This window comes from Symphodus melops (genome assembly GCF_947650265.1).
Source record: "Symphodus melops genome assembly, chromosome: 8".
In the NCBI taxonomy this organism is placed as follows: domain Eukaryota; kingdom Metazoa; phylum Chordata; class Actinopteri; order Labriformes; family Labridae; genus Symphodus; species Symphodus melops.
This window is the reverse complement of record NC_136698.1, coordinates 26654971-26673663: the sequence shown is the minus strand read 5'-3', so window position 1 is coordinate 26673663 and position 18693 is coordinate 26654971. Positions and strand designations below refer to the sequence as shown.

The following is an 18693-nucleotide window of genomic DNA, read 5'->3' as shown; positions in this document are numbered from 1 at the left end:
GCAGGTAAAGGACCTTACTTATGGCTATGTTACAAGAGCCCAGCTTAATCCGTCATGGCGTGGCAAGAAAAAACTTCCTTTTAACAGGCAGAAATCTTCAGCAGACCCGGGCTCATGACGGAACAGCCATCTGCTAAACTGTGCTGGGCTTGAAAATGGGATGGGGGAGATGGGACAAGATGCAGAAAGAAGAATAGGATGGGATCATGACAGCACTGTGTTAAAAGTGCTCTCTGTGTTTGTGTCTGTCACATAATGAGATGAGCTTAATGGATGTGTGTATGTGACACACAGAATGACTGCTCTGACGTCACTCGTCTTCAGGGCACTGAGGCCGGAGTGGGACGGGACGGGACGGGACTGGGACGGGACGGTCTTGCAGCAGTCGGTGACTCAGGCTTTCTTCTGTCTCCTCCCCTTCCTGGAGACTCTCTGTGTGTCCCCCATTAACCGACGGGTGACTCCAGGTACGTGATGCTTCCGTGGACTGTGTGGAGAATACTGAATGAGCCACCTTCCCCTTAAAAGCTGTAAAAAAGTGGTCACTGGTTTCACATGCATAACAGATATTTAGCTGTACTCAATTAATTTGTATAAACTTGTAAAAACTTAAAGTTTTCTGCTTCTACCAAGAAAGCAGCAACAAAACATGAGGCCAGAATCAGAGTCTTCAGCAGGTAACATGTTACAGCTTTTTGATAAAGTCACAACCTCAAATCAAATAAGTATTTGTTAAACAAAACAACATATCCATTTAAATAATTAATTTGTAATGTCCAGAGTTAAAAAAAAAAAAAAAAATGAAAGAAGAAAATGCTGATTTTTAGCTGCTTCAATTTGAATGTTTCTTTTCTTTGTAAAATGTTGAAGCAAACAGCATAGGCCTGTAGTGAACCCTAGTGAATGAAATATCCTATATATATATATATATATATATATATATATATATATATATATATATGCAGATTAATCAATAGTGTAAGTAATTGCTGCAGCCCTACTACACTGCTGTTTTATCGTCATACATATTTTGGACGAAAGGTTTCTGTCATCTGTCAATAAAAACCTCGATGTTGATGTAGTGAAATATGCAGAGGATACAAAGACTGCAGGAAGAGAAAAAAAAAGGTTTCAGCTTTTATTTGAAATGTGAATTGTACACCAGGCAACTGAATGTCATGTTTGTGGATATAAAAAAAAGTTCAATAACAAAAACCTTTCACACAAAAGGTGTGGCACGTCTTTTTGCAACATTCGCTGTAGCTTCCCACCGAATCCCACAGAGGCACCTCTCTCTTTAATAAATAGTTTCATTTACAGAATAAAGAGCAATCAGTTATAAATATGAAGGCGCATTTTAAACTTTTTTTTTTTTTTCTTAAAGCAATTATAAATGTTTTGATTTCATTTACAAAAACACAAACAGGCAAGCAAATCAATCAAGCAGATAGAAAAAAATTGCAGAAAAATAATATTATTGGCAAAAGCAAGAAATGGCACAAACGATGAAGAAACAAACAAACGTGATGTTCAAACTCAAGTGAAATTTAAATTATAGGCACTAGTTTCATTACAGCCACCACAGCAAAGATCAGCACATTCTTCCCCGAACACTGACACACCTTTTGATTCTGAGCACGGGAGGTAAAACAGGAGCAAAACTCAACTGAACCAGCATCTTATTCAAGACTTCTTTTTTTCCCCTCTCCTGTCGCGAATGATGCACACGGACGTAAATCTGTGTTGGGAGTTTAATGAATCACGTGAAGATTCTCTGGGTGTCACTGGCTGAACATGAAGAACATGTTTCGCGATGATGCTTTTTGTTTTGATCTTGATTTGACTTCGGTTCAGTCGTCAGCTGAAGATCAGACTTCACGTCGGAGGAGTTGTAACTACAAATCCAGAATCATTGATCAGTGAAGCCAGAGCTAGCTTCTCTTTTAACCTGGATAACGCTGCACAAAATGAACCTGGGAAAAAAAAAAAAAAAAGTTGATAGTTTTGGATTGAACGTGTCACCCGCTCACAGATGAGTCCGTTCATGTTATTCTCTACGGTGCAGATCCTCATCGACGTGACGAGTCACATGTGCAAGCTTGTCGTACGATAACTCTGTGACGCCACAGAATGAAGCCTTGCAGTTACAGCTGGTTTGCATGCATCATTGTGAGGTCACCTGCATCGTTGTAAGGTCACCTGCATCATTGTGAGGTCACCTGCATGCATTAAGCTCACGATGCAGGGAATCTGACCCTCCCCTGTTTGCTCCTGCTAGAGAACCGCAGATCATTCAGACCCTGAAAACTGAAGAATAAACAGCGACACCATTTCTTGCCACGTACATGAACGATTGATGTGCTTGAAGCTACAATGCAGGGTTTATAAATGTACCAAATAAATACTTTTTACTTTGGATTTGGCCAAAAATCAAATGAGATTTAACTTTATTAGTAAAGGGACCATTTACAATATTAAATTTGATGTATTGCACCAGAGTGAGCTCCGAGCTCGTCCCTCTTTCTTTAACTAGAGGGCAGAGTCGGGCGTAAATGCTCGAGTGTGTGTTTCCATACTAATCTTTTCAAACGACAGATTTAAAAAGGAGGAAAGTTGAGTTAATTGGTCACCACCTCTCGGACACTTCTCATCTGAGCGAGGCTCGAGGTTTTATCCAGCGAGCTAACGCAAAGAAAGCCTGACGATGCTCTTACCTTGTAGTACACCTCTCTGTATTAGCACTTTAAATGGAACAAGTATTATCTTGGCAGACTGGAGTAAAAGTCAGGCTTTGGCCGATCCGTCAATAAATCAAGTCCTGATTTTACACTACAAAGAAAAAAAGGCTTTGGAGAGTTAGCTTGCAGTTGAGGTTCAAAATGTTAAAAAAAAAACTGAAATCTCTAAACAAAATACTGATATGGATGTTTTGACGTACATTTCTTTAAATAATTTGAATAAATAATTTCCTTAACAAACTTGTGCATACATTCTGGCTGATTTCACGATAGGAAAGATTTTTTCTTTTTGTTTGTTTTAAACATGGTTACCCCACACGGAGGTGCTTTCACCGTCGCGACACATCAACAACTCTCTGAACATCACGGGACAGTCACCTGCACAGCATAGAGATCGCTCGCCTGCAATCTGTTCAACACAGAGCATAAAGAGAGAAATTTCAACCTGAGGGAGGCGATGACAGAAGAAAAAGAAGGGGGGGGGGGGGTCTGCGATGAAACATGGACTGTCTGACGGAGGATTGCTGTCAAACGAAGGCAGGTGACGTGTTCTCTGCTGGAGCCGGGTTGGTTTCTTTGGCATCTTTTGGTCTGCACTACATGCCTGACCCCGATCCAGAGCCAGACCCCGAAGAGGAACACCATTGGGGAGGGGGGGGGGGGGGGGGGGGGGGGGCGACACCATCCTCTCTTTATAAAGTCTCCATGTTTTTTGGAACATAGGTTCTCTCTCTCTTTCTTCACTGTCAAAGTTTGTGTAGGAAGATAAAGTGCCATGTTGAAATGTCCGCTTCCTTACGTTGATCGTTTGATTAGGGCGCCCCCTGCTGGCTCCTCTCAGTAACAACCTTCTCTCCAGTTGTCTCCTGTGGCGCTGTAGCTCCGAGGAGCAGGAAGTGATCTGTGAAAACAAAAACAAACCCAGGATCAAACGATGACAAGTCGCAGGAACTTTCTCTCTGATTAAATTCACTTTAAACTTTATGATATCTTTTCTATATAGTTCAATTCTGCTCTTTTCAATGTATTTTCGTTTGTTGACATGCTACATTGAAGTTAATATCTTAACATAGTGTTTCAGACGCTGGAGAGGAACGACGTCTGAGCACGCATCAGGAGCTTCACACGGAGAGCTCTGCTGATCCACACCGCTACACGTCTGCAGTTCAGGTTTGAACGGGTCGGTGGAGTTCGTACCTGCGCACAGGCTGGGCCAGCTTGCTGCGGGGCAGAGGGATCCCCCCTCCCGCGTTAGCACTGGGGCGGGGCAGGCCGCTGCGTGGTTGAGCCAGGGAGCGGGTGGGCGTGGAGGTGGCAGAGTTGGGGTTGGACGTTGCCTTTACAGGCTGCCTCAGGGCCAGCGGGGACGGGGTGGCCGGAGTCCGCAGCTTGCTGGGAGAAGGGACTGAAGACGGGCGGAAGCAGAAACACAGTCAGGATCATGTTAGAGCGCCTCCACAGGTACAAAGCTCTCACAGGTGTGTGGAGATCTACAATGAAGGTATGATCTACTGCATAGAGATGTGAGGAATATACAGTATGATGCGTCTCCTCATACTGTATACCAAACATCTGTCACACATGGAAACATACAGCGTTTATTTTACTAATTCACAAATGGAGTCAAACCTTGTTAGGATGCACGATTAGAAGAAGAAGAAGCTACGAAATAAACGTTCTAAAAAATGAACAAAGGAGTCTGATGAACTGAGTCTGTGGAGGTGATACAAACAGAAAAAAAAGCACAAACTAGTGAAAACTAGAAAACACGGCATCAAAAACGACCACGGCGAGGAACCACAATCACAATCTCAGTGAATACTCACTGAAATCACCTTCTTCTCCAAAGCAACAGGAGAGCGGGACTAGACACAGACGGAGACAACAGAGACACACAGGCCTTCATTTAAACACAGCCACGCCTCTTTAACCACCATGAGAAACTAATGCTACTGGATGCAGCGTGTAAAGTGTCGTAGCGTTTGGATTATCTCTGAACATGTTTACACAAAAAAAAAGCGGCAAACAGATTTCATCATTAAAACTGCTGACTGTGAAGTTTTCAGAATCAACAGGGAAAAAGACACATCAGTCAACAGGGTGCAATTTGATAAAAACACAGTAGACAATATGAATTTGTACAATAATGATATGTGCTGTTCGAGCAGTTCTTCAGTCATGTGACGTCTCCTGTGGTTCAGATTAAGAAAAAAAAAAAACATTTTCGTTCTGTAAAACTGGAGTGAATGAAGTAGAACATCCGGGTATTTTTTTTTACAGCATCTTCTGTATAACTGAATCCAAATTAAAATGATAATCAAGCGAAGAAAAAAAAACTCCCATAAAATCGATCGCGACGTGATTCTGAATGTCAAACACAAACACACTGATGTGACAGGTTTTTTTTTGGTTTTTTTGCGGGCATGATTAATTTGACGCCAACACAATCCTCACACGCGTCGTCAACTTTCCCTTTTTGAATTTTGATCTTAAATTGTCATCGTGGTTTTGAAACAAGCTCATCTCCTTTCCATCGTGTCTTGAGAAATAGAAAACTAAAACTGCGCTCCCAATATGTAACGTCCTCGCCTCCACGTGCGTCAGTCACCTACAGGCTAACATTGTGCGCGTGTCTGTGTGTGTGTGAGTTTGAGCTCACAGCCTCCCGCTGGGTCAGGAGGAAGCCGTTACCTCGCAGGGCTGTTGGGCTTTGGAGGTGCTGTTTGGGTTTCGGGGAGGAGCGAGAAGGGGTCGAGTATCTCGGGAGTTGAGCTGCTGCTGGAAAAACGGACATTTAGCACGGAGGTCAGAATTCATTCTGTCTCATGGAGGAGGGGAAAACAGGCGAGGAAGCCTGCAATGCAGTTTGAGGCCACTAGGGGGCTCTGGAGCTTCTTTCTTTGAGAAGAAGAAGGAGAGGAAGAAGGAGCTGTCAGAGCAGAGTGTCAGTGCTGCTGTCAGCTGAGAAGGCTCATTCAGTAACGCATGCTCAACGGCAAAGTCAGGAAGAGAGGCGGGAATCAAAGTGTCTCACATGCCGAGTGCAGCCAAAAGCTCGGGGAGAGTGAACATCCAGTAAGCTCGTCATAAAGACAGTAAACATGTGTAAATAAGCGTCAGAGGGATGTTTGTGGCAGCTGAATCCGCCCTTTGACTCGTGTCCTCTCTTACTCGTCTTCCACAGGAGGAGGGATTAGCTCCTGGATTAACAACCACACCATTATCTTCATCTCCTATTACAGGATTACATCAAATGGATACTCTTAACTCACAGAGGTACCAGTCTAAGCTCCTAAAGACCATAAGACCATCACTGTTAGTGTCACTGAGGTGCTTTGGACCTGACGTGTGGCTGCTGGCGTCGTGCAGCGAGTGACAGTAAGACGTGAAGGAGAAGGGTGCGTGTGAATAATGAGAGGAATTATTCTAAAGTGATCAAAGACGGAGAGGACACGACAGAAGCAGCTCGGTCCTCCTCGTGTTGTCGCTGCAGCCAGAAGAATTCAAAAAGGATTCCCCGCTCGCACGGTGAAACGAGAGACGACGGAGCCGGTCGTGTTTCTGAAGGTTCGAGTGAAGTCGGAAAGCAAAAACAAAGACTCGAAGGGGGGGCGGGGAGGTCCGTGTGTTCTGTTGCTGTACTCACTCGTGGACTGGTTCTGGTGTCGAGGAGAGCCTCCGTTTGGCACTTGCAGGTTGGATTCGCAGCTGCGGCTGTTCTTCACGGGCTCTGGACCCTGAGCCGCCGCCGCCGCCACCGAGGAGCGCGTGAGGTTGGGAAGACTACGACGCAGCTTCTCTGCAACAGGAACAAAAGTATGAAGCCAATGAGCATGTGCAGAATAAAGTGGATAATCCTGATTTACATTAAGCCGGTATAAAACGCTGGATGACCTCTGACCCTGTCGTTGACTTCTCACCGTTAGATTTAGGTTTATTTAAAAATTGCATCGCTCACTTTTTAGATGATTTCAGCCAATTAAGATGAGTCCTGCTGGTTTGTGGGTTTAAAGATTTATATTTTTCTCAACTTATTTTACCTTCATTCTTCACCACATTCGTCTGCAGGTCGTGGCCCTGTCCCTGCAGCGAGTGGCGAGGCTGCTGCAGGCGGCTGATGATGGGCTGAGGCGAGCCCCGGCTGTGGCTGTAGTCGATGGAGCGGGCCGGGGAGCGGGAGCGGGGCGAGTTCCTGGGGGAGGCGCGGGGAGAGTGTCGAGGGGAGGGGCTGAAGCGGTTGGAGGGGAGGTGGAAGGCCGGGTGCACCGCCTCCTCTTCGTCCTCCAAGCTGTGTGCGTCCAGCTCCTGGTCGCTGAACGTGCTGCGCCGCAGGGAGTGACAGGAAGAGCCTGAGCTCCGTCTGGATGCCGTGGCAGCGTAATCCTGTCTCAGACCTGAGCAACAACAATCACGCAGTGAGGTTAAAAAACGCCGCTCGCTTCCACAGTAATACAGCTCAGTGCGTGCAGGTACGTACTCTCTTCCTGCATGCGTGCAAGTATCTGGACGTCAGTGACATCATTGAGTTTGTAGGTCGTCGAGGAGCCGACTGAGTCCTCGTCCATCTCCGAGGTGCTCAACTCGCTGTCCACTGACGACTGAGGGCTCACCGCCGGAGGATTCCTCTCTGCCGCAGAGTTTCGCTGGTGCACTTGAAAGAAAAACATTTGTTTATACTTTACAAATTCAACGATAAAAAAAAAGATTTTGAGAGACGTAAAGAAAAAGAGCAGTACCTGTGTTTACAGGCATGAGCTGCTGTCTGACGATGGGCACTCTGCTGGGGGTGGAGGAGGGGGAGTTAAAGCCGCTGCTGTAGGGGCTGTTGGCTGCGTTCGTGCTGTAAGGACTTCCATAACCTTGCTGGTTGTAAGGACTTCCGTACAGGCTCCGTCGCTTGTTGGCTGTCGAGTAAAAAAAACAAACAAATCAGGTCACAAAACATCAGGAAATATAACCAATGAGTTACAAATTAACATGTTTCTATCCTTAAAAATCTAAATGCACCAACAGAGCTCTGAAGGGAGTCGATGATGTTATCTTACTTTGAAACTTTGGCCACAAACCTTTAGCATTACATGTACATGCATAGATTATAGAAGCCTTTATTGTTTCCCTTTGGGTGGAAGTCATGTGGGCATTACCAGAGACCATGCACAGAAAGTGACATTTAACCTGCACTTGTTTCACACAGATGTATAAACAGAACTATTTATGGATCAATGATGTTGCATCAACACAAAGCTGTGGCTGCTGCTGTCAGAAACCTTCCCCATGAGAGGTCGTCATTCACTCATTTGAATGCAGATGTTCGACCAACACATCTGTGGAAGTCTTCTTCTGTGACGCACAGGAGTCCCGTGATTCCTCGGTGCAACGTTAGACATGCTTTACTTTGGCTTCCAGAGCTGACTAAACATTAGACTGTCCCAATTTTGGTCATCTGAAATTCTTTAACTCCATAAAAAAAAAAAAAAAAATGGTGGCTGTAGTAAAGGCTTGTGTTGGAAAAAACAACAACAAAGAGCTGGCATGCTTCAGTGTTACACGTCCACAGCAGCAAGTTCACAGACTTCCTCTAACACACAACAGCAGCACTGTGTAGCTGCACAGTGTGCTGACAGTCTGCTCGAGTCTCTCAGAGCATATGCAGAGTGAGAGCCTGATGCAGAGGAACTTCCTACATCATCACTGAACAATGCACGCCATTCAGTCCGTACACACACACACACACTCAACACAGCACAATGCTATTCTCTATGAAAGCTAGCAAGCATCAGTCAGAGTCTCTTCTCAGTCCTGGACTCAGACTGTGGACACGCTGCTTGTTCACTCATCTCTGTTTCTTCTGTTCGGTGTTTACACAGCTGGATGTTGGTGGCTGGAAAGGAGCAGCTCCTCCCTTTCCCTCTCCTCCTGCATTATTTAGGAAATACCATCGTGTCCACTCTGCTGCTCTCCCTGTGGATCATCTACTGAGGAATGTCAACAGCACTGCGATGTTCAACAAACAACGGAACGAAACACCGGTGTCAAGAATGTGCATGAAGGCTGAATCATCTGAAGTGTCCGTGCACCGTGAAGCTCAAGACGGATAATCAGACAAAACTCTTCTTTGGTATACTTTTCTCTCCTTCTCACTACGTCACATTCACACACTGTACTGCCCCACAGTGCAAATCATCCACCCACACACACACACACAAGCGTGCATTCACACACACACCCCATGTGCAGCAGCAGGAGCAATCAGTGTCTTATCCGAGGAAATTTAGACAACGACTGCAGGAGCTGGGGATCGAACCCCTGACCTTCTTGCAGACAAAGCAGACCACATGGCAATTTATACTGTAATTAAACAATACGAGTACTACTTAATATTGTATAGAAGAAAAAAAAAAGCATGAAAGTTCACACTTGTGCAACCAAATCCTAAAAGTCAAACGTCCTGAGAAGGTCGTGGCTGTTTAATCATGAGACTGGGCAGTAATCCTCAGTGTGCGTCGGTAAACTCAAACTAAATCCTTTTGTGAAACTAGTGTTTGTTTGTTCTCTCCTCGAGAGTCGACAACAGCAGACTGAAGGTGTGCTGTTACTGTGGCCGGGAACAAGTCTCAGTCAGTGATCTGAGTGATGGTCAACATGTCACCAGAAAGAGACGCTATCTGATCTGAAGGGATTTGATCAGTCCCCAAACGAGACGGTCCTAAAATACCGCAGGAAGTAAGAGAGCGATAACACCATCACTCTTCTTCTCCCCGCTCTTTTTGATGCCACTGATTTACTGTGGTTTGAAACTGTACGACGGGATTTTCCACTTTAGCTTCGGAAATTAAAGTTCAGGGCCGTTTCAACAAGCTAAAAAAAAAAAAAAAAAGCTGAAAAGTAAGTCGGAGCATAGAGGCCTGGTATTAAATTTACGCCTGCAGGGCTTGAATGGTGCGAAGGGAATGGAAGAAGACAACGCTCATAAAGAGAAGAAGAAGCTTTAAGCAGCTTGAGGCAGATCACAAGAGAGGAGCAAACAGAGGAGCTTCTGTAAACAGGGGAGAAGGTAACTAACTAAAATGTTTGTTTTTAAACAGGAGTTAAAAAAAAAAAGGTCAGTCATGTGACTTTGGGTCTCTCGGGTCCTGTGTGCAGGACAGCTGTCACAACAACACAGTGGAAACAAACGCTTGAGTTGGGTTCAACACGTGTCGGGACTGTTTCTCAGTCTGACTCAACGCTCAGCCGTCTCCTCCCTGTTTGGAGTTACATAACCGAGGCGCGTCACCTTGGGAGGTTTAAGTTTAACCGGCGTGCGCTCTGGTCACCTGACTGGCACGCTTCAAGTTCACGTTCATAAAAAGATGTAACGAAATATGAAGAATAAACAAAGTCAACAAAAATATGTAAAAAGAAAAGTGATTCAAATCTAAAGCAATAACTGTATTTAAATCATGTGAACTAGTCTACATTTAAATTGTATTGATTGATGTAATGATGTAATAAAGACTGGACAGGAAGTGCAGTTTATTGATCCAGTAAAAGCAGTTAGATTATAAGCTTTATAATATAAATACATATGTCACTTAAAAAAAGTGAAATATAAAGAAATACATGAATGTATTTTGTATTGTGCTTTTTTTTTTTGCACATTTATTTTCTTATTCTTTGGCTGATTTATTTTTTTTTCCGTGGCGCTTAAATCTCTCGATTCATTCCGCCTTAAATCCGCCATGAATCAAATGTGCAAATTCCTTTGACACAAAGTGAAGAGACACCGTGGCTGCAGGGTTTTCCGTGATATTACAAACTGGGTGTGAAAGAGAGTAGCCCGGGGCCACGAAGGTGTGTCTGCACTGAGGCTTGAGAAAAAGCTCCTTTCAAAATAAAATAACGTCTTTCACAAAGAAAAAAAGAAAAAAATCAGATATTTCGTTTACTTAATGAAAATGTTTCAACCACATGTCCAGTTGGTCATACGACTCATCGGAAGTTTTCTGTTGTCCCGTCTCCGTGTGAGAGCATCAGAGCGTCATGCAGGGAGTGACGGCAGGTTTTGGAGGATGACGTTTTTGTCCTTCCAGTCCGACCACACCTTCAGTGATGAGATCAGAACCATCACATTTAATCCTCGCCGAGTTTCTCGCTCCTGCTATTAGTCGGCTACAAGACTGACTAACGTCTTAAAGGTTATCTTAGGCCACATTCACTGAAGTTTTTTTTTTTTTACCCCGCATGGTGATCATAACGAAGACAAAATTGAGTCATTCAGAAATCTGAAATCTTCAATGAGACTTCTCCTCAGTTCATGATGAAACTTTAAACTGCTCTGACAGCAGAATTAATATATTATTAATATTTATATAAGACCGCAGTCAACAGATATCGTCTCTCTTGAATGACTTCCTCGTTCGTCCCCTCCAGAAGATTAGATCCTAATTCTCCCAGTGAACGACCTTCAGCAGCCGACTGCTCAACACGATCCGTCACATGGGCATACCGCTGTACCAACGCAAACGACCCCGGCTCAGTTTAGCTGCCAGGATTGAGGCCGGGCGTCCTCACTGAGGGAATGACTATAATTAGTCCAAAGCTCAGATAGCAGACACAGACGAAGCACAAAGACTAAAAAACAAAGAAGAGCCAGGTCCTTATTCTGTACATTAAATCGCAGCAGATTCTCCTTTTACTTTTCCAAAGAGGTCGTGTAAAGGTCAAGTTATCGATGTAGTGACGTGATATTTTATACTGCAGCTCAAAGTTCTTAGAGGGCGTGTTTTTCTACGATGCCTAAACCTCCTTAATATAAAACACTGAACACGGAATGACGGGGAAACGACCTGCAACATGTGGGAGTAGTTCCAGGTCCTACTGATGAAAAAGAAATCAATATTTTAAGATAACTCACACCAGGCAGTGTGTGTGTGTGTGTGTGTGTGTGTGTGTGTGTGTGTGTGTGTCTGTCCTCCCCTCATTATAAAACCATTAGAGTATACTCTGAGGGCTCCAAGTCCACTTTAAAAACTTGAGCGACTGTTGTCACGTTATCGTACATCCCTTCATTATTTATCATCCTTCAAAATAAAACACTGTGAGATTGCTGAGACTTTCTGAATCTCAAAGTAGCGAAACATAAACAACATTATTTACAGATGTTTTATAGAAACTGGCACCATTCCTGCCTTAACCTTCAGTGGATTTAATAAAAGAGGGAATGGATCTTATTTTGAAGGAGCCCATGACGAGCTTCAAATCGAGCGTTTCTTCCCCACACACACGACGTTAGATGTAACAATGAGGCTTTATGATGTGCACGTCTCCGAGTGTTCTGACACTCATTCCAATGTGCAAACACGCACACACATGATGCTCTCCTATAAGCCCTCTCAGCTGTCATTAGATAAACACTGTGCAGCACACAGTGTTGTCTTCTTAGTCGAAGGCCTGTCCTTAGTAACTGTCTGCATGCTGACCAGCACTTCAACGTTAAGCTTCTCTTTGTTTTATAACTGGATATTAAGGATAAACTTTATTGATCCCCAATGGGGAAAAAAGCTAAAAAAAACAAACAAACAGGAAATATAAACAGCATCAATAGCAACAAAAAACAAGTTTACATTAAGATCTAATGAGATCCCAACTGAGTCTATTCAATAACTAGTAATTTAACTCCAGCACTAAATGGAGTCAAACTACCAACTCGTCCGTGTATGCGGGCATTAATGATTGACCGACCACACACGCGCACACACACCTCATCTTTTCTTTAGAATAAGGGAAGCTGTATGATAAATGATACACCCGTCTGTAACTGGTTGGTAATTATTTGCAGTGGTTGTAAAAGCGGTTGAAGAAAATCATGATTACAACATTGATTCTTTTTTTTTTTTTGGTACAAAAATCAATGAAAGAAAAATGTTTGATTATTAAAGAAGCTCAGTCCCATTAACTTCAACTCTTTGCAATAAGAATAATAATCCTAATGTTTTGTGCATATCAGATTAAACTCTCTGACTGCTTCAGGTGTTCGAGATGAAACTCAAACAGAGATCATCTTTGACAAAGAATAAAACACTTCATACACGTCATGTGACTAGCAGCTCTACCTCCTGCTTGTTGAGGCTGTTTACCTTTGACCTCATCCACAGGAGGGTCATGGGACTGAGTAAAGGTCAACGTTCAGGTTTTTAGCGGCTCCAGGACCGAACAGGTGTGACCGCTCGTTCTATTTTGGTGCAGTTAGGAAACCAAGCGGTCGCACAGTCTTAAGCTGAAGCCGAGTCAGATGCTTGAACTCTGACCTGACGTGATTTCATTTAGGATTTGCACTATTTTAAAAATCCCTATATTAGCATATTATCACATGTGCAACAGTTATCAACTCTTTGTGCTGGAATCGGATTATTTTAACGCAGGCAGATCCTTATAAAAGGTGCTAAAAATAGTCTCATTTAATAATAGAAATAAACTAGAATTGTCCTCGTGATGAAAATGACCTTGACCTGAAAAGACTATTGTTTAAACTAAATGAACTGTGAGAGGTTAACACACCGTCTGTCTTACTAAAAGGACCTCTGCTATCACGTCTTTGTACTTTCATATTGATAACGTGACAGTGTCAAATTAGTGTCCCAACCTGTGAATGTACACTGTGTGAGTGTGTGAGTGTGTGTGTGTGTGTGTGTGTGTGTCACAGCTTGGTTAATATCTGAATAGAAGCCTGTTCATGATTGTTTTGGGCGTTTCCCTTTTCCTGTTGATGCTTTCATTGAGACTGCATGCGTCATGTTTAGGGCCGAGGTGTTTACCTGACAGGGTGAGATCCAGCCTGTGGATGAGCGAGCGCTTGGCTGACTCCATCTCAGGACTCGGGTTGTCAAGAGCTTGGCGGCACCAAACAATCGGGCTCAAGTTTTTCTGCAGAGGACTGTCCAGTTTGGCCTCATAGAGCCTGTAAAAGAAAAACAGCGCACACAATTAACGTCATAAACAGCGTGTTCATAAAGAAATGCAATCATGGCACAGGAGGAGTCTGGAGAGATGACGGCTCATATGGGACGTGAGCTCCCAGAGGAAATGAGATCGAGGGGATTACAAGTGTTTGGTTTTATATAAGAAAGGCTGCGAAGACAAGGACGGATGAAGCAGACGGGGTTTGCTAAAAATTAATATTTGGTTTGACTTAGATGCTTTTTTTATATTTAATATTTGATTTGTTTCATTCATTATTCAAGACGCTACCACCTGTTCAGAATGTGCACAGCGATGACACGGCAGGACGTATAAACACAGATCGTTCTGAGTATAAAACAACGTCTCTGAGGAACAGTTTGGCGCCTTGAGAACAGCATCAATGTCTCTTTGATTTGATTATATAAGTGTCTGAACTCTGCCTGCGGGATGTGACATGTCCTCCTCAACGTGTGTGGAGTCTTTTTAATGCCAACATGCAGGATTTAAAATCTACCTGGAAGAGTTTAATGGAGTTCAGGTGTAATGAGTAAAGCAAAAATCTAGCAAAAATTATTTTTACACTCAACAAACCACTTTGGCCTCATGGATGAGGGGTGTAAATCAGGGGTCTCCAACCTTTATTTATCTCAGAGCTACTTGGACAAAATGAAAGTGACCAAGAGCGACTTGCATCACATGCATTTATTTACACATCAGCTGAAATAAGCTTCTGTTTGTTCATTTGTGAAATTGCAATACGCCAATGCAAATCAATTGTCCACTGTAGATGGACACTCAGAAAGGTATGCACAGCTGCAGAACTAACTTCCAGGCTACACTGTAATATAATAACAATATAATAAGGTCATGAATTACTGAATCTGCCACTTTTTTTTTGTCTGTGTAAAAGTAATAAATGAAAATGTGAGTTTCTTGTTTGAGTGGGAAAAAGAAAGTGAGGAGTTTCTACTTAGCAGAGAAATCTGAGTCAGCAGCTGTCAGCTCTGTTGGAAGCCTTTCATGATGAGAGCAACAAACATTAAGAGGCAAAGACCGTTTAAAGAGCGGAAATCAGGGACTGCCCATTTTCTGTGTTTATCAACACTGCGACCATCACAGCACACACAGTATATCTACTGCTGACTGATAAACCACGCAACAATGACAGCTGTCAGGTCCACATGCAGCAGCTGACCAGTCACCTATCCAAAGGTGGAGCGCTGCTGCAGCTTTTTTTTTCAGATCCACTTTCAAGCTAATTCAGGGATTACAGGAGTCTATGACGGGAGCTGGCGGGAGCTACGCAGTAATCCCAGATATCAATCTGATCCAGAGAGCTGACAAACAGCCAGGGCATAATGAGACTAGCTCTGTTAGGCATGAGTGAGCAATGTCTGAAAGTAGTGTGATGTGGTCGGCTCAGTCGCTGGCATCGCTTCACCGCTGCAAGTACAAGAGGAGAAGATGCTGCTTTAAGCTGGCTTTCTACCAAAGAGGAGCCGCGTGCGTAGTTTAAGGAACTCATATTATTAAAGTGCACCAGGAGGTGCGCCCTAATGTAGCTTATTATAGTGTCCTTATCCTGGAAATGGCCAATTTAACAACCGTTCCTGCAAGACACAAAGGGGAGGAAAATAATCTGTGGACAGCCCATGATTACGTTCATGTCAAGTCAGTGGCTTTTTCTCTACAATCCAATCCAAAGCTATCCGGTTTCCTACGCTCCTTTCAGAGCCTCCGTTAACCCAACCAGCTCGCCAACATGTCTGACATCGGCCGTGTAACTCTGCTCAGTGTGCGACTGCCTTCTCCAGGGATTTCCTTGGGTAAGGATGCGCGAGAGAGGGAGAGAGAGAGAGAGAGATTTAGACAGCAGCACAAATCCAATCATACTCGGGAGTTTCAGGGATTACACTTCTAAAGTGTGTCTATGCAAAGCCACATAACCCTAAAAACCTGAACTGCTCAGCGCGAGAGGAAATAATACCAACACAATGTGCTGGGAGAGGATTAAAAAAACAGGAGTATGTTGAACATGTGGGCTGTGAGGATGACTGTGATAACAAAGAGAGCATCATGATGTCATCCTGTCCTCAGGAAACTCCATATGACCCTTTTTTCTTTTATTGATGAGCTCTGTTTGTTGACACACAGCATCTATTCCTGCATGATGAGAGGATTTCAAACGCCTTTTTTTTCTCACTTCGCTGCAGAGCACTTTGTGGATGTTTGCCAACTTTTCTGCTAATGGGAATTCAGAGGGAAGGAATATAACCATGGCTACATCTCCCACATGATGACTGCTGGGCAGGACTTTCAGTTTCTTTTCTTTTTTTTTTGACTGCACACACTGTGGTCTCCTGCCATCACTGCCAGGACAAGCCAAGCAAATCTGCCACATCACACGGGCAAGCAAAAATGCTTCAACAGATGATCGGTGGGGGGGGATTCAGGGTTTGGACAGCTGAGAGTTGGAGTTTTAAAGGCCTGCTGGCAAGACTGTAGGAATACATGACATAATAGACAGAGATTTGCGATGACAAAGCGTGTCTGTTATGATCATTCAGTCCGAGGAGAGGCTTGGCATCGCCCACATGACCTGCCGGACAGCATCATTCAGCCAGCGAAGCTCCTTCCTCCTTTGTAACTGAGTTGAAAGGTTGTTTAAAATTAGGGAAAGCACGTTTTAAATTTAGAGGATAAGGTATTTAAACATTAAGTCTGTAAAAGGGAAAACTTGAAGAATGAGGATGTGTCGTAGTAGTCACTTCCTACATTTAAACGATAGCTAAAAAGGTTAGCTTGGGGTTAAGATGCAGTGATTTGGGTTGGAGTTAAAGTATGGCCATTAATGTTTTCAAAGAGCTTTAAACCCTGTTTTTGTTTCTTGTTTTGTTTTTTTTTAAATCAATTTTTGCTCTTGTACATGAGCCTTGTATTTTAAACGTCTTCTATGGAAGTATTTCATGTAAAAGGGTTAACTTTCAGGCATTATTCTTCTCAGTATTTTCAAATATTTAATCCCTGTGTATTACACACAAAAAAACGTTGTCTACAACTTTTCATTCAGAAGTACGGGTACCTGGAAGGAACCAACTTCATTCAGTCACTTTTAAGTCCTGTAGAAGACCTGAATGAAAATGTCATAAATAAATGACTTGTGTGTTTGAGGGGGTCCAAGAGAACCAGACAGGCCAAACACTTCTCCACAAAGGACGACTACTGTTACTTCACACAAGCTACCAACTGTGATTCTTTATACCAGGCGTCATGGCTGATCATTAAAGGGGACATATTATAAAAAATCCACTTTCACAGTGTTTTTGAAGATTTATTTCTGTAACCTGAGTGTCTATCGACACACAAAATCTGAAATACATCCATCCAGTTCTTTGTTTGTGATCTGTTTGAGTCTTACAACACAGAGGAAAATGCTCTGCTTCGAATTTCCTGAGTTTGTGACATCACAAGTTGGACTCTGGTAAGAAAATCCCCTCCCCTCCCCTGGTATCTCCACCCATGGACTTCACCTTCAGACCAGAGTAAAACTTTTTTACAGCTCTGCCATTTTTATTGTCTTTACAGAGGAGTGAATTCTACTTGGATAACTCAGGGGGCGGGGCTAATCACATTTAAAGAGACACACACCAAAACAGAGCGTTGAGAGAGAGCTGGTTTCTACAGGGTCACAAACATTCCTCTGGTGCTTCATTCATGTTATGTTTGGACCAAAGCTCAGAAACACAGATGTTTCATTTAGAGCAAAGAGGGGCTGTTAAAAAAGTGAAAAAAGGGGGTATAATATGTCCCCCTTTAAAGCAGCTGTGCTCAGTCAATGAACAGATTTGATGACACAGACGAGTCAGGGAAGGCAAAACAAGTCTGTCACTCACCAGCTGTCTTCGTCTTCATGGAGACAATCCATGTCCTCAAGGTCTAAGATTTCCACTTCGTCTAAGATCGAGGTTTCCCCTTCATCGTGAAATCCCCCCCCTGTGCTGTCCGAGTAAAGTGAGTTCATACTCGGCATGGAGGGAGAGGCCGATGCCCCTTCGTACTCGTACGCCTTCCTGAAGCTGACGCCGTCATAGGACAGTCTGGGGCTCAAACAGCGGTTGTTCTCTAGCAGCCCACCGTAGCAGCCGCCCGTTCCGCCGAACCCCACCCCAGGGAAGCCGGCCAGACCGGCTGTAGACAGGGACGTGGACTCGTACCCGGCGCTGAGTGGTCTGTGGTTCCCTGACATAGCTCCGGATGAGGACAACATCGTAGACCGGCTTCGGAGCTGCTCGTTCTGCTGTTCGAGTTTCTTCACCAAGTCCTGGAGCTTCCGCACCTCCAAGTCCGCGTTGATGTTTGAGTTGATATCCTCCATAACGGCTCCTCGCGAGCGCCCCAACGGATATATGCGGCGGTCTGTGACGTTTCTAGACGTTTCTCTGGACGTTTGTACTAACTTCACTTTAATCTACGTGTTCAAAGAAGACACTTGAGTGTTCACCCGAATTAAAAAGATCAACATCGTCATCTTCTCCGGTTTACCGTGCTCACGGGCAGGGTTGAGGCCATTTTTCATAACACTCGTCACCAACTGTGAAAGACCAACAGGCGGCGGAGTGGACACGTCATCGCGTTCGAGGTCGGGAGCGAGCACGTAACCAACACCTATTTCCACGTGCACCTTCCCTCCCCAAAAAAATCGTAAAAAAAAAAGGAAAACAAAAAACATCTCTGTCTCAGTTAAATCCCTTTGTTGTCATACACCCCCCTGTGTTACTAATTCTCTTACACTTCACGATTTGAAATTAAAAAATCAAATAAATATCGAACATTTTATTATTCTTAAAACTCATCCACCAAGATCATTTCTTAAGTTAGTCTTCCTCTCCAACTTCTACAAAATATTGCTGATGACTTCTATTTTTTCGTGTATATATTCTTTTTATTTCCTTTATTTTTTGCATCATGACTTGCTTTAATGGTTTCACATAAGTATTATTTTTTGTTTTCATCT

General features: G+C 43.6%; 1 protein-coding gene across 6 annotated transcripts; it reads right to left on the bottom strand.

Moving 5' to 3' along the window:
* Window positions 1–1124: 1124 nt before the first annotated feature.
* Window positions 1125–18362, bottom strand: slain2 (SLAIN motif family, member 2). 6 transcript variants are annotated; one of them, XM_079350807.1, is made up of 10 exons: window positions 17573–18362; window positions 13535–13677; window positions 7475–7642; window positions 7216–7389; window positions 6779–7132; window positions 6385–6537; window positions 5430–5516; window positions 4565–4603; window positions 3936–4143; window positions 1125–3639 (listed from the first exon to the last, which is right to left on the bottom strand). In XM_079350807.1, the coding sequence occupies exons 1-10, from the start codon at window positions 18052–18054 to the stop codon at window positions 3576–3578; spliced, it is 1872 nt and encodes a 623-aa protein (XP_079206933.1). In that variant the 5' UTR covers window positions 18055–18362; the 3' UTR covers window positions 1125–3575. The 6 variants fall into 6 exon arrangements, with proteins under 6 accessions (XP_079206933.1, XP_079206934.1, XP_079206935.1 ...); XM_079350808.1 differs by having other exon boundaries at window positions 5430–5513; XM_079350809.1 differs by lacking the exon at window positions 4565–4603 and having other exon boundaries at window positions 17573–18361.
* Between the last annotated feature and the right edge of the window lie 331 nt (window positions 18363–18693).